The sequence below is a fragment of the Heptranchias perlo genome, chromosome 5, assembly GCF_035084215.1.
Source record: "Heptranchias perlo isolate sHepPer1 chromosome 5, sHepPer1.hap1, whole genome shotgun sequence".
Taxonomy (NCBI): Eukaryota; Metazoa; Chordata; class Chondrichthyes; order Hexanchiformes; family Hexanchidae; genus Heptranchias; species Heptranchias perlo.
In genome coordinates, this window is record NC_090329.1 from 21,707,801 (window position 1) to 21,724,144 (window position 16,344).

The 16,344-nt window shown below is 43.7% G+C and overlaps 2 protein-coding genes across 2 annotated transcripts in view; one reads left to right on the top strand and one right to left on the bottom strand.

Annotated features, from left to right (window-relative positions):
* Positions 1–1,630, top strand: part of pgbd5 (piggyBac transposable element derived 5) — a 55,111-nt gene extending 53,481 nt beyond the window's left edge. The window contains exon 7 of the mRNA XM_067983710.1: positions 124–1,630. Coding sequence (XP_067839811.1) covers positions 124–319 — 196 coding nt within the window. The 3' untranslated portion in view covers positions 320–1,630. The remainder of the gene's footprint in view (positions 1–123) is intronic.
* A 1,743-nt stretch (positions 1,631–3,373) lies between these two features.
* The window catches only part of galnt2 (UDP-N-acetyl-alpha-D-galactosamine:polypeptide N-acetylgalactosaminyltransferase 2), a 52,921-nt gene continuing 39,950 nt past the window's right edge, over positions 3,374–16,344 (bottom strand). Inside the window, exons 11-16 of the mRNA XM_067984089.1 lie at positions 16,082–16,208; positions 11,704–11,796; positions 9,814–9,897; positions 6,774–6,900; positions 6,152–6,271; positions 3,374–5,646 (exon numbers count right to left, since the gene is read on the bottom strand). Coding sequence (XP_067840190.1) covers positions 5,491–5,646; positions 6,152–6,271; positions 6,774–6,900; positions 9,814–9,897; positions 11,704–11,796; positions 16,082–16,208 — 707 coding nt within the window. The 3' untranslated portion in view covers positions 3,374–5,490. The remainder of the gene's footprint in view (positions 5,647–6,151; positions 6,272–6,773; positions 6,901–9,813; positions 9,898–11,703; positions 11,797–16,081; positions 16,209–16,344) is intronic.

Consider the following 16,344-nt stretch of genomic DNA (forward strand, 5'->3'; position numbering starts at 1 on the left):
GTGCCTTCTGGTTACCGACCCTCCTGTCAATGGAAATAGTTTCTCCCCGTTTTTACATATATAATTATGTATAATTTTTTTTTAAAAAGGCACTTCAGTAATTGGGTTTTTTCTCTTCGACAGGTACTTTATATCTCACAAACCTAACAAGACCTGGCAGCAAGTGTTCTGGTTTGTCCTCAGTATTGCTGTCAATAATGCATATGTCTTGTACAAGATGTCAGAGGCTTATCTCGTCAGGCGCTACACCCGGGTGCAATTTGGTGAACGCCTGGTCAAAGAGTTGCTCGGGATTGAAGAATATCTACCCTTGGAGTGATTTCACTGGCAGCGCAAGTGCTGATGTCAATCGTTGCACAGCATCCACGGGGCTTAACCACATCTCACACTTTTGTCCTAAAAACATTTTTTAAAAAAGGGTTTATTTGTCATTGTTGAGCTTTTATTTGAAATTTGCAGCAAGCACGTCCGTTAACTCCCAGCGCTGCCACGCCAACTAATGACTGAAAGACCGCAAGCCGTTTATAAGGAATCTGGAGACTGGCATTGCGGTTTAAAACAATCTGGAACATCCTAAAGTGACCTGTCTCTTGATGACCTGACGCTCAATCTCTGGAAGTAACTGGAATTAACATAGGGTCTTTAAATTGTGGTCCAAATGTGGCTTTTTTTATATAAGTACTTGGGGAGGAAATACGCACTCTTTTATATACAAACTGTGCACGTGAGGGGAAACAAAACCATCATAAGGAATCTTATTTTCTTTTTACAAGATTGCGAACCTTAATGAGTATCGTTGTTAATGATTTGCACCTTTATTGAGGATTGTGTTCCACAATACAACTCCAGCACCTAATGATTTCCCTGTTGTGCAATCCAACAGCCCTGTTTAGATATTTATAATGAAAGATTTATTATGCATTCTCAATGTTTACATTGGACTAGCTGTAATATCATGTTCAGAATTCACAATCTGTGGGATGTACTGCATTTAGAAGATGCTGCAACCAGGCATAAATTGTTCATCATTTACTGACTTCTTTATTACGGCAGAGGATTAGCAGTTGTTGCTTAGAGAACTAAATCCCTAGACTTATGTGGAGATACAGAGTTTAAAACGACAAGATGAAGTTCTCCCCTAGGGGTGAGGAGGGTCGAAGTTCAGCCGCTCAGCTGGGCTACTAGATGCCGCTGGCTTATTCTAGTGAGGTGATGCTCCATCGTGTGGATACAGTGGGTGAATTAACTGGTGGAATCACTCCTGTTTCTTGGAAGTGTGCCCTGCCAGCTATTGAAAGGGGAGGCACCTGATGGCTGGAGTGGAATCTGTGGCCCTAAATGAACTGTAATAATTATCAAGGGGGATAAAGGGTATTGAGCAGCTCTGAAATCTATCCTGGTCTGGAGACAGCATACGAACATATGAAATTGACAGGCAGGCAAAGACAAGCTGGTCCATCAGCATGCAGAGTTAATCTGTTGGCTTTCATGTGGGATCCACTTTCTATTTTTCAGTTGATTTGCATTCAAGCAGTGTATGTGTCTCAAAAGTGCCCTATATATTACAAATCTGTTGTATTTAAAATATAAAGGTGAATGTTACAATTTACAATAAAGGAAACCTGGAGAATTGTGGCTAGAAGTTATACTGTGTTGTGAGCACTTGAAATATACTTTCTCAACTAACACATCAGGTGAAAGTGAAAGGTAGTTGATTTAATAGTAACCAGTGGGAGAATACAGGGTACTCGCACAGTAGTAGGTCGGTGGTGGGAGAGTACAGGGCACTAGTGTATTGCCTTTTACAGTTATAGTGCATTATCAGTAGAGCCCTATACAGTTATAGCACAATTGGAATATAGAATTGGGAAGTCAGTCCTTTTACCTTTTAGTGGGGAGCAGTGTCTTTGGCTTCTAGTGATACTAATGTGAATTCACTCTGCTCCATATGATACTGATATCTGGAGCACTGACTTTGAGCACTGGGCTTTTATTTCCGGCCAATTCACTTGCTAAAGGTCGGGCAGTCGGAGCAGAGCTTGTCTGGTTGCGGCTTTATAACACCAAGTTGCCCAACAAAGGGGGCTGGAATCTACGGTAAATTGGCCAATTACTTGGAGGTGTTTAATTTCCCCCCGCCCCGCTATGAATCAGGATCATGTGATGCTAGGAAGAATACAGCGACAGGTGATGTGGGTTTAGTCCCTTAATCCAGAGATTTCATCCATAGTTTAATTGTAACAGGGCAAAAAGAAAAGGAAAAAATGACACTTTAAGCTGCAGATGCACGACAGCCTGGCATAAACTACAAAAAGATGAGAGCTATGTCGTGTGGCACCAAGTCAGCAATATAATCCAGGCCAGAATGAAGTCCCAGCTGATAATGAGAATGGCCTTGGCCTGTTGGAGTGTAAGTTCTTCAAACTGACTCATTCTGTATTTTTTTTAATTCATTCTCAGGATGTGGGCCTCAGGGGCAAGGCCGGCATTTATTGCCTTTCACTAGTCACAAGGTGGTGGTGGGCCACCTTCTTAAACCGCTGCAGTCCGTGCAGTGAAGGTGCACCTGTTAGGTAGAGTGTTCCAGCGACAAAGGAATGGCCGATATATGTCCAAGGTGGGATGGTGTTCCCATGCACCTGCTGCCTTTATCCTTCTAGATGGTGGAGGTTACAGGTTTGGGAGGTGCTGAGGAAGAAGCTTTGGCGAATTGCTGCAGTGCATCCTGTATATAGTATACACTGCAGCCACGGTACGTTGGTGGTGGATGTTCTATCGTAAGGACCAAAAGGAACATTTACTTTAGCGAGATCCATCACTGCTAAACATTTCATCAGTGAACAGTACACACAGAACATTGAATATTTGCTACGAAAAATAGATTTAATTTCAGGAATTCACATGTGCAGCAGGTTCTGAGCTTTAGGTCAGTGGTAGTGCTTTCGCCTCTGAGTCAGATGGTTGGGGTCTCAAGCCCCACTCCAAAGACTTGAGTACAAAAATCTAGGCTGACACTCCCAGTGCTGCACTGTTGGCAGTGCTATCGTTTGGATGAGACGTTAAACCGAGGCCCGATCTGCCCTCTTAGATGGACATAAAAGATCCCATGGCACTTTTTCAAAAAAAGAGCAGGGAAGTTCTCCCCACTGTCCTGTTCAACATAATGATAAACATGATTTCGTCATGATCATGTTGCTGTGCACAAATTGGCGGCCACGTTGCCCTACATTACAATAGTGACTACACTTAAATTACTTTGTCAGCTGTAAAGTGCTTTGGGATGTCCTGAGGTTGTGAAAGGTGCCTTATAAATGCAAGTTCTTTCTATAAACTTCTGACTACATTAACACAAATTAAAAAAAACCATGAAAAGTTTGAATTTAAAGGTATAAAGTTTATTAAAGTTAATTCAATTTCAAAGATGCTTTCCATCACATCTATAAAAAGTATGAGCAAGATCATGCTTCGTAGAGTAGTGAGAAAAAATGCGGAAAGAGTCAATCTATGAACTGACGAGACTGTTGTCACCTTTTCAACACTCCACAGTGACATCGTTGCGCACGATACTAACGTTACTCTTTACAAAAATCACTCTTAAGAATTGGGAATTAAGAAAGGAAATTACGATATTTTACATTTTTTTAATTCAACACAGTCACAAGTCACTTCAAAGCAAAAGCGAGTCCAATGTTGTTACTTGGAGACAACATGAACACTGGTGGAATTGGAGGGTGTTCTCCATCTTCCACCGATCCCCTTCTCATTTTGGGAGGTACAAAGACTTTTTAATAATGGGATTTTTTTTCTTATTAGGAGAAAATACCATCTTTAGTATTTCAAATTCCAAGACTATTAGAAATGGAAAGGATGCAGCTCTTCTACAGAATGAACTTTGGCACACTGTGGCATGTAAACATTTTATTTGAAAAAAGAATATCAAACCCCATGTTCAGCAGCGCTAGAATTTCTCTTTCCAACAATGAACTTGGCAGTTTTACAATGTAAAGCTTTTTACAGTTTGTTTTTAAAGTTGGTAATAAAATCACTGTCTGCCCTTTCACATCAACAAAAAGACATGGGGGGGGGGGGGGGGAAGAGAGAGAGAGAGAGAGATGTTTCTTATTTAATCATCCTTTCGTACTCCTGACTGTGCCAGACACTTATTGCATGTGGTCACTAAATCTTAACAGTGTAACCGGACAAGACAGTCATCAATTTGGTAAACTAAATAAATATAAATGGAATAAGACTTTACAGAAAATTGATACTGAGCAAGATGTACTTGTTAGCAGAGGTGACCTTGAGAGGCAGCAGCACACAAACCATTTTCTTTTTAAGATGGCTACAGCTTTCAGTTCTTGGAGAATGTTTTTAAAGAATTCCTCTTAAGCATTCGAACAACAGTCAAAAAACGTAAGATACTGCCACTGTTGAGGGTGCAGTGTGATCACCTAGGAATTTAGCTTTGTTGTTGTGACTTAACCTGGATAAGCAAGGCACCAGGTTAGACACCACTTTTGAAAAAGTCAATGCAGAAAAAGCTAGTGGGCGAATTCTCGGATTGTTTTACAGAAAGTGCAGGCTGGAATCACAAACAAAAAGGAATGATGTTGGTGCCGATACAGTCACATAACATAGCTACTTACATAATAAATATAAAATACCTTTGAATTGTCAACAGGCCTTGATCCATTAAATAACATTTAGCGATGTGTTTGTGCCTCGCAATTACAGGTCACACCTTTCCAAGCAGACGAAGGACTAAGAAAAGTGCCGAGGTTTAGTTGAACGTAAGAAAAACATACCAAAATGCAAGTACAGCGTGTGGCCCTGTTTGTATTTTTTTTGGATATTGTTTCATTTCCCTACATCTGACTTTATTCAATCAATTCTTATTGGCTTACAAAACCCATTTAACGCTGAATTAGAGTTATGGAGACTGCATGTTGTGCAGTAACAAATGAACAGCAGAAAAAAAAACTCAGTAGGTTTGCATTTGGACGACAGGTCGATAAAAAAATGAATCTTAAGAAGACTGAATAACATGCGAGTTCTGAAACACTGCAGAGCTGGACACCATCTTCATTAGAAATGCAGTTGTTTTGACTGTTCGATGTGCTCATAAGCAGCCTTCATATTAGTGCAGTACATTTCCTATAAAACAGAAATCCTTATTTGGGAAACATCCACAACAGAAGGACTGAAATGGTACCTGTGGGGGGGTGGGGGGAGTGTGTGTACCGTCCTATTTAACTGTTTTATCCAACTGTACATCAGAAGGGAGGGTGATGGGACTTTGCTAAATGAAAAAAATTATATATATATATAGTTACTGGAACCCACAAGTTTAGAAACTCGATACATTACTTCAAGAAAAAGTGGAATATGGAACTCTTTCAAAAATCGAGGTATATGGTTGAATGCAAACTTGATTTACCAATTTAAATACTGTCCACATTGAAAGTTCCAAAATGTAACGGTCCAGATGTATTACTGCTGTAAATTGAGTGTGAATTTCCACTGTTGTGAAAGGGATGGATTGCAGACTTCTACGGTGAGCCCTCCGCTCCTGGTGTTTCGACTGTCCAGACACAAGGTGCTGCCCACATGCTTTAGTTTCGAATTGTTCTCAATCTGTTCCCACTTCTGTAAAGGAGTATCACCAAGAGTAGGTTAGTGTGCCAAACGAGATATAAACTCAAATCTATACAAAGAGTGTAGAGCACTGTAGGGATAGGGATATGGTTTTACATTGATTTTTTAAATATGGAATGAAGATAGAACAGCTACTGTAGGAATTATGGTTAAACCACACGAGTAGATGAGAATTGGTTTAAACCGTGTGCTGGCAGATCCTATCTTTGATCACAATGACGCTCCTGAGTAAAGCCATTGTTCAGGAAGAGCAAAGAAACACTGGAATAGGGAGGGAACACTGGAATAGTGGAATAATATTGGAATAGGGAAGGAACATTGGCAATTGCTCACAATTCCTGGGAGCACGAGTTTTCTAGACATATGACTGTGTGCACTGCTGTGTATGTAGTCTTAGGATGAATATTTTGAAGCAATAATAAATGTATGTAATTGTCAGAAATATTACTAGCTTTCACAAAGGATTAGGATTATCCAACAAGCACCCATTACCTACCTGCCTGCTGTCATTGTCTCTGCAACCTTGCAGCTTTATGAGAGAACCAGCGACCTCGTCTACAACAGTAAGGCACAAATCCATGTGTTTCACTGACTTGTCTTTCGTTAGTGCCCATTCCTGACAAAGGAAACAACCAGAAAGACAAGGTGAGAACTGAACAGATGTTTCTGGGCAGGACTGATGGTCGCATACCTTCTCCCCCACCCCCCCCACCCAAAAAAAGGGTGCACTAGCAACCCAGAAGCCGTGAGTTCAAAAACCCCAAATGGGAATCTGGCGATTTGTGGGCTGGCACCAGAAAAAAATGACCACGAAAGGTGTTGGAGTGTTGTAAAAACCTAGCTGGTTCACTAATGTCCTTCAGGGAAGGGAACCTGCCACCTCGACCTGGTCTGGGCCTATATGTGACTCCAGTCCCACATTTCGCAGTGGACTCTTAATGCCCTCAAGAATGGACAATAAATGCGGTTTTGCCAGCGTCGCCCACATCCTGAGAAGTTGCACAGACGGCCCTCCCCCACAGACAGCCCTCTGAAGCATAAGAACAAGGTGATCCATTATATTTCAGCTCAAAAATTAAATCATAATCAGACAGGGATAAAGAAAAAAAACTGCACACCTGGTTACCCCCTGCATTGTGACATTCATAGACACCCACAACACCATCCGCAAAGTGGCCCAGTGTGTCTAGGCAATTGGAACCTTGTTGTAGAGCTCCAAAAGCGATATCTTGATGATCAGGGACCCTACAAAAGGGAAGAACAAACATAATTATTATTAAATTACATGAAAAGGCTGAATCGGAGAGATTATACGAACAAAAACCAAAACAACTCTGAAAGAACAACATATGAAAGAAAAAAATTGATTTGTATTTCTATAGCGCCTTTCATGATCTCAGGACGTTCCAAAGTGCTTTACAGCCAATGAAGTAATTTTTGAAGTGCAGTCACTGTTGTAATGTAGGAAACGTGGCAGCCAATTTGCGCACAGCATGATCCCGCAAATAGCAATGTGATAATGACCCGATAATCTGTTTTAGTGATGTTAGTTGAGAGATAAAAATATCATCCAGGACACCGGGGAGAACACCCCTGCTCTTCTTCAAAATAGTGCCCACAGGATCTTTTACATCCACCTGAGAGGGCAATGGGGCCTCGGTTTAATATCTCATCCAAAAGACGAAAATATGAAAGAACTTCTTTCTTATTGGGACATGGGTTGTAACAGGAACAAACTGCACAGAGATTCTGCCGTGAGTAAAATGAATACAAGTGCACATAGGACCGGTGTCTGCGTGTGCACTGTCCCAACGTGTGTGTGTGTGTGCGCGTGCGTGCGCGCTCTCTCACTTTGGAGTGACTGGGACTAGGTTCCTGCCTTGCAGTGCGTGCATTCAAAGGCACTGCGTGCGCGTGAAGGGACCGTTGGCACGGTGACGGAGCTGGCTCACTTAGACGTGTACCGCGTGTACCTCACCCTCCAAAAAGATCACCAGCTGCCGGTGCCCCCCGCACCCTCTCAGCACATTCAGAGACCTTACTCTCGATTTGTACTTCATGTCTTTTAAAACAGGTACCAAAAGGTACAAACAGAGACCAGAGTGCAGGCGTGCACACACCCACGGGGATACATGGTGTGTGCATGTGTGTGTATATATACACACACGTGCACATATACACGTGCGTGCGCGCACACACACACACACACGTTAACACTCCTAGAATAATAGCAAAGTAGGACGGAGGTTTTATATGTGAATCTTGAACAACAATTAAAGAATGAAGTGACTATATCAAAGGTACCAAATCACCGCCTGATTTTTGCGTGAACTTGCTTTGCTTATATTTGCTCGCGAAGAAAAAGCAGTTGTAGCATTTTCCATCTGCTTCTTTTGCTAACTCTCTCACCCATATTGCCAATGTTGGTTCCTTCTTTTTCTCTTCTCTTCTTCCTCTCGCATGCTATTTTTGTCAGTTACTGCCCTTTGCACCATTCTCTAAAGAGTTTGGGGTAGTTACCTATTGTCAAAAGTCTGTCTGTGCATTGTAATTGCCTGGTGGGAAGTACCTAAACTTGACTTTGACTTGGAATTTTTCCTATCTCCCTCTGGAACTTAACAACTGGCAACTTGTGAAACTAAATGCCCATCATACCAGTGCCAGGCACGGTGAGTTACCACGCTAACTCTGCGTTATTACAGTCCCCACCACTTAAAACGTCCACGTTTAAAATGGGCAGTTGCTTATATCAGCCAAAAAATGATAACCATTAGCCATCTTCATTAACGTCAATTTCAAAGTTGCCGGTTATAACTTCTTAAGTGAGCCATTTATTTCGGGCAGAAACAGCTGTGTATACTCACTAGTTCACACCTCGTTAAGGTGCACTGAATGCAATGGCATTACCATCGCCAAATCCCCCACCATCAACATCCTGGGGGTCACCATTGACCAGAAACTTAACTGGACCAACCACATAAATACTGTGGCTACAAAAGCAGGTCAGAGGCTGGGTATTCTGTGGCGAGTGACTCACCTCCTGACTCCCCAAAGCCTTTCCACCATCTACAAGGCACAAGTCTACTAGGCGTGTGATGGAACACTCTCCACTTGCCTGGATGAGCGCAGCTCCAACAACACTCAAGAAGCTCGACACCATCCAGGACAAAGCAGCCCGCTTGATTGGCACCCCATCCACCACCCTAAACATTCACTCCCTTCACCACCGGCGCACCGTGGCTGCAGTGTGTACCATCCACAGGTTGCACTGCAGCAACTCGCCAAGGCTTCTTCGACAGCACCTCCCAAACCCACGACCTCTCCCACCTAGAAGGACAAGGGTAGCAGGCACATGGGAACACCACCTGCATGTTCTCCTCCAAGTCACACACCATCCCGACTTGGAAATATATCGCCGATCCTTCATCGTCGCTGGCTCAAAATCCTGGAACTCCCTACCTTACAGCACTGTGGGAGAACCTTCACCGCACGGACTGCAGCGGTTCAAGAAGGCGGCTCACCACCACCTTCTCAAGGGCAATAAGGGATGGGCAATAAATACTGGCCTCGCCAGCGAAGCCCACATCCCATGAACGAATAAATAAAAGTAAATAGCACCTCGTTAATGTTCAAATACCTTTTGTGTACTTAAACCCATTTAATCCACTCTAAATGGTGTGGGGGTTACAGTTTGTACTAAGCACTAACTGCAGCATAAAGAAAGCTAGTCGCATTGCATGCAGTCTTGTTTAGCTTATTCATGATCTACAACATTCTTGTAATATAGTAGAGTATTGCAATAGCACTACCCTGTTATTACCGGCCATCACGGATAGCGGGCAAATCACGTTGGCACAAACACGCCTGCTATAAGCGGTGGGGACTGTAGTTGGAAAAAAACACACACATCTCTCAGGTCGAGCTTAAAAGTTTGACTGCTATTTTGAAAATCTTTGGAAAGTAAGCATTACTAATTGGGAAACCTGTTCCATAAAATGAGCTTCTCACTCTCACAAAGAGAGAATTTTCTTTGATCGTTCAGGTGAACACTTGTAACTTGTTCAGAGCTCTGTACCTTACAGAAATATAATAAACATCAGGGACTAATAGATTCCAGCACACTGGAGCTAGTAACTCAGAACAGGAAGAGTAACCTACCTTAGCTCTGGATAGACATTTTCTAGGTACCACTTAAATGGTTTACAGGCCAGTTTCTTCTTCAGTTCTAATCTGCTCTGGATGCTGCACAAAAAAAGAAAAATAACTTGCATTTATATAGTGCTTTTCACGACCTCAGAACATCCCAAAGTGCTTTACATCCAATTAATTACTTTTGAAGTGTAGTCCCCGTTGAAATGTAGGAAACGCGGCAGCCAATTTGCACACAGCAAGGTCCCACAAACAGCAATGAGATAAAGACCAGATAATTTGTTTTTTAATGATTTGGTTGAGGGATAAATATTGGCGAACTCCTCTGCTCTTCTTAGAATAGTGGCCGTGGGATCTTCTCCGTCCACCTGAGAGGGCAAGACAGCACTGGATAATAAGAGTAGAAGCTTTCCAGCTTTGCGTTCTCCTCTTCCATGAAGTCTACATGTGGTAAGTGTAACATGCTTAGGAGGAAGAGGTGACATTGGACCTCTGGTTCCCAAAGCTCTCCACCACTGGGGATTTCCTCGCCTCATGTCTGGGTAAACTAATTGATAGAGATTGATTGCTATGATTAATCAACAACTCCTTTATCGTTGTATTCTGCAACTACCAGGCTGGTAGAAGGTGAACTAGATGAACCTTGGTCTTTTTATGTCTAGCGATTCCCATGTACTTGAGGAATCCTTATTCCCAAATCATACCCATGACTCTCAAGTGTTAGGACGATAACTGTTGATGTGTCACATTCTTAATTGGGAGATCTGCTGGGTCATTGTCCTTTCTTGATTCATGATGATCTTGGTCTTCCTTCTCCTATACCTTTCCTCCTCCTCCTCCTCAGCGGATTTATCCCACAGCAGAGCTGACTGTCCAGCCTAAGGCAGGATGACCTACAACAAGAGTAGCGTCTGTTTTTAAATTACTAGCTCATTTTGAGTTCCAGGAGGCTGGTACACCAGGATTCTTCCTTCATAGACTATATCATACTAGTGTCCCCTGAATAGGCACCCATCCACCCACCCTAACTAGTCATCAGTAATTAGTGTCTCTGATGGTTGCAGAGAGCCCCATCTAATCCTTTTTATCCTGGCCAAACTATTTCTCAAAATGAAGCATCTCAAAGGGTTAAATTATGAGGGCAGGTTGCACAGACTAGGCTTGTACTCCCTGGAGTATAGAAGATTTAAGGGGTGATCTAATTGAGGTGTTTAAGATGATTAAAGGATTCGATAGGGTAGATAGAGAGAAACTATTTCCTCTGGTGGGGGAGTCCAGAGCAAGGGGGCATAACCTTAAAATTAGAGCTAGGCCGTTCAGGGGTGATGTCAGGAAGCACTTCTTCACACAAAGGGGAGTGGAAATCTGGAACACTCTCCCCCAAAAAGCTGTTGAGGCTGGGGGTCAATTGAAAATTTCAAAACTGAGATTGATGGGTTTTTGTTAAGTACGGGTGTTACGAGTTACAGAACCAAAGCGGGTAGATGGAGTTAAGAAACAGATCAGCCATGATCTTACTGAATGGCGTAACAGCTCAAGGGGCTGAATAGCCTCCTCCTGTTCCTATGTTCCTAAAAATAAAATCCCTGGCTCCTCATATCTCATCAGTTTACTGAACTGTAGCAGTTAGAGATTATCACGCAATCAACACAACCGAAGCACTTACCTTTACAGTTCACTGTTCACAGAACAGGGTAAAATGTAGATGTAAAGACCTGTGAGTTAAGGAATTAAGTGCAGCCAACTCCTAACCAAACACCCCAATAAAGTTACACGACCGCAACCTATAATCCATCTTTAAATGGAGCTATAAGCAAATGATAAACATTATACCCCAAATAACGTGAGGTGAATGTTAAACCTTCCCTTTAAAACTGATCGACACCAAGCCATACTTACTTGCCAAATGGGACATTTCGAGCTGAAGGCACCGCCGCATAATAGAAATTTTTAAATTCATCCATCCAGACCTCAGCTGCTCTGCGTGTATTTCTTTAGAAAAAGAGAGAAAACAAATCACATTTCTTCCTTAATATTTCCTACCCAGTGTCCGACATACAATTAACCTCAATGGGCATACACACTGTCAGATCTCCTTACTAGGATTGCTCTCAATCAGGATATTATGCAGTAATATGCAGTTTACATTGCTGAAACCAATGAAAAGTATTACTGCACAATCATAGTACCTGAGCAGTGTTAAGTGAACACTGTACTAATCTCAGCACAGTAACTCTACAGATGAATATCTGTTGGGTTGGTGCATACATAAGAGCATAGGAACAGGAGTGGGCCATTGAGCCTGTTCCGCCATTCAATTAGCTCATAGCCGAGCTCCATTTTCCCACTTTTGCTACAAATCAGGACTTAAGCGGTTCAAGAAGGCGGCTCACCGCCACCTTCTCGAGGGCAATTAGGAATGGGCAATAAATGCTGGCCTCGCCAGCGACGCCCACATCCCGTGAACAAATAAAAAAAATTTTTAAAAAAGTTACGTGGACAGACTGGAGAAGCTGGGCTTGTTCTCCTTAGAGCAGAGAGGTTGAGGGGAGATTTGATAGAGGTCTTCAAAATCATGAAGGGTCTAGACAGAGTAGATAGAGAGAAACTGTTCCCATTGGCGGAAGGGTCAAGAACCAGAGGACACAGATTTAAGGTGACTGGCAAAAGAGTCAAAGGCGACATGAGGAAAAACTTTTTTTTTTACACAGAGTGGTTAAGATCTGGATTGCACTGCCTGGGGGCTGGTACAGGCAGATTCAATTGTGGCTTTCTAAAAGGGAATTGGATAAGTACTTGAAGGGAAAAAATTTGAAGGGCTACGGGGAAAGGGCGGGGGAGTGGGACTAGCTGGATTGTCAGCACGGACTCAGCGGGCCGAATGGCCTCCTTCCGTGCTGTAACCATTCTATGATTCTTTTTTATTATTCGTTCATGGGATGTGGGCGTCGCTGGCGAGGCTGGCATTTATTGCCCATCCCTAATTGCCCTTGAGAAGGTGGTGGTGAGCCGCCTTCTTGAATCGCTGCAGCCCGTTTGGTGATGGCTCTCCCACAGTGCTGTTAGGAAGGGAGTTCCAGGATTTTGACCCAGCGACGACGAAAGAACGGCGATATATTTCCAAGTCGGGATGGTGTGTGACTTGGAGGGGAATGTGCAGGTGGTGTTGTTCCCATGTGCCTGCTGCCCTTGTCCTTCTAGGTGGTAGAGGTCGTGGGTTTGGGAGGTGCTGTCGAAGAAGCTTTGGCGAGTTGCTGCAGTGCATCCTGTGGATGGTACACACTGCAGCCACTGTGCGCCAGTGGTGAAAAGAGTGAATGTTTAGGGTGGTGGATGGGGTGCCAATCAAGTGGGCTGCTTTGTCCTGGATGGTGTCGAGCTTCTTGAGTGTTGTTGGAGCTGCACCCATCCAAGCAAGTGGAGAGTATTCCATCACACTCCTGACTTGTGCCTTGTAGACGATGGAAAGGCTTTGGGGAGTCAGGAGGTGAGTCACTCGCCGCAGAATACCCAGCCTCTGACCTGCTCTTGTCGCCACAGTATTTATATGGCTGGTCCAGTTAAGTTTCTGGTCAATGGTAACCCCCAGGATGTTGATGGTGGGGGATTCAGCGATGGTAATGCTGTTGAATGTCAAGGGGAGGTGGTTAGACTCTCTCTTGTTGGAGATGGTCATTGCTTGGCACTTGTCTGGCGCGAATGTTACTTGCCACTTATCAGCCCAAGCCTGGATGTTGTCCAGGTCTTGCCGCATGCGGGCTCGGACTGCTTCATTATTTGAGGGGTTGCGAATGGAACTGAACACTGTGCAATCATCAGCGAACATCCCCATTTTTGACCTTATGATGGAGGGAAGGTCATTGATGAAGCAGCTGAAGATGGTTGGGCCTAGGACACTGCCCTGTGGAGCTCCTGCAGCAGTGTCCTGGGGCTGAGATGATTGGCCTCCAACAACCACTACCATCTTCCTTTGTGTTAGGTATGACTCCAGCCACTGGAGAGTTTTCCCCCTGATTCCCATTGACTTCAATTTTACTAGCGCTCCTTGGTGCCACACTCGGTCAAATGCTGCCTTGATGTCAAGGGCAGTCACTCTCACCTCACCTCTGGAATTCAGCTCTTTTGTCCATGTTTGGACTAAGGCTGTAATGAGGTCTGGAGCCAAGCAGTCCTGGCGGAACCCAAACTGAACATTGGTGAGCAGGTTATTGGTGAGTAAGTGGCGCTTGATAGCACTGTCGACGACACCTTCCATCACTTTGCTGATGATTGAGAGTAGACTGATGGGGCGGTAATCGGCCGGATTGGATTTGTCCTGCTTTTTGTGGACAGGACATACCTGGGTAATTTTCCACATTGTCGAGTTGATGCCAGTGTTGTAGCTGTACTGGAACAGCTTAGCTAGAGGCGCAGCTAGTTCTGGAGCACAAATCTTCAGCACTACAGCTGGGATGCTGTCGGGGCCCATAGCCTTTGCCGTATGCAGTACACTCAGCCGTTTCTTGATATCACGTGGAGTGAATCGAATTGGCTGAAGACTGGCTTCTGTGATGGTGGGGATATCGGGAGGAGGCCAAGATGGATCATCCACTCGACACTTGTGGCTGAAGATGGTTGCAAACGCTTCAGCCTTGTCTTTTGCACTCACGTGCTGGACTCCGCCATCATTGAGGATGGGGATGTTTGCAGAGCCTTCTCCTCCTGTTAGTTGTTTAATTGTCCACCACCATTCACGACTGGATGTGGCAGGACTGCAGAGCTTTGATCTGATCCGTTGGTTGTGGAATTGCTTAGCCCTGTCTATAGCATGTTGCTTCCACTGTTTAGCATGCATGTAGTCATGAGTTGTAGCTTCACCAGGTTGGCACCTCATTTTTCGGTACGCCTGGTGCTGCTCCTGGCATGCTCTTCTACACTCCTCATTGAACCAGGGTTGATCCCCTGGATTGTTGGTAATGGTAGATTCTGATCCCTTGATATCCTTACCCGACAAAAATCTATCAATCTTAGTCTTGATAGATAGAAGAATGTAACACAGTAAAGAAATTAATCCGAAATTGCGGGTTTTGATCTGATATTGTGCTCGTACCTATATTTCACTCTCAACACCTACCTACATCGCGCTCCAATGCGTACCTACGCTTTTACTGGGGTGAATCATGCCATGTGACTGGTTAGGCCTCAGCTGGAGTACTGTGTCCAATTCTAGGCGCCGTGAAGAGGGCAGAGGAGATTTGCCAGAATGGTACAAGAGGTGAGGGAATTCAGTTATCTGGAGAGGCTAGAGAAGCTGGGATTGTTCTCCTTAGAGCCGAGAAGGTTAAGGGCAGATTTAATAGAGGTGTTCAAAATTATGAAGGGTTTTGATAGACTAAATGAAATTCCTGTATGGTGCTGCAACAGATGATATTTTAAAATGGGCCAACACCTTCATTAAAATATCCACGGAGTTCCACACAAACGTGTCCGACTATTCCACGGTCTGATCGTGGCCCATATTTGGCGGTTAGACTCCTCTCGTACCAACGAGTGGTTGGGATATCCCTTCATGAGTCGAATGGTCTTTTGGTATCTGTTAGTGCTCTTGTTTTTCAAGCCTCTGAATGTGGTTTAAAATTGGGGTGAATAAATTTGCTGCCCAACAATATATAAAAATGGAATTACTTAACGGCATAATCCATCTTGAGTGAGGACATAAAATATCACTGGTTAGATAACGGTGAAATTGTCAATGGTTAAACACTGTTAGGTGGATCACATTTGGCTTTAACCATTGCAAAGACAGCACCATTTCTCTAAACTAATCAAAGTCGATAAGAGCTGTTTTGTCTTTCTTCTGGGGCATCGCTGATGGCACGGCCAGCGTATAAACAACAACAACAACTTGCATTTATATAGCACTTTTAACAAAGTAAAACGTCCCAAGGCGCTTCACAAGAGCATTACCAAACAAAAATTTGACACCGAGCCAAAGGAGACATTAGGACAAGTGAACAAAAGCTTGGTCAAAGAGGTAGGTTTTAAGGAGTGTCTTGAAGGAGGAGCGAGAGACGGAGGGGTTTAGGGAGGGAATTCCAGAGCTTAGGGCCTAGACAGCTGAAGGCACGGCCGCCAATAGTGGAGCGATGAAAATCGGGGTGTGCAAAGGCCAGAATTGGAGGAGCGCAGAGATCTCGGAGGGTTGTAGGGCTGGAGGAGGTTACAGAGATAGGGAGGAGCGAGGCCATGGAAGGATTTGAAAACAAGGATGAGAATTTTAAATATCAGAAATATTTACCTTGCAAAGACAGTTCCACTACCTCCTGGAAACGTATAAGGATGCTGCTTGCGGAAAACGTGGCCTACCCGACTACAGGGAATGATTTCAAGGCTTCCGCCACATTGCCACACCCGAAAGGAGATCTCTGAAAGAGAGAATGTTTGCACAGTACAAGTAACTGAAATGAACTTGCAATTTTTCCTTGCTTACCAATAAAGTGTACAAAATGCTCAGGTCCAAACTGGGTTACACAATACATGATATTCAAGAACCTCCTTCCA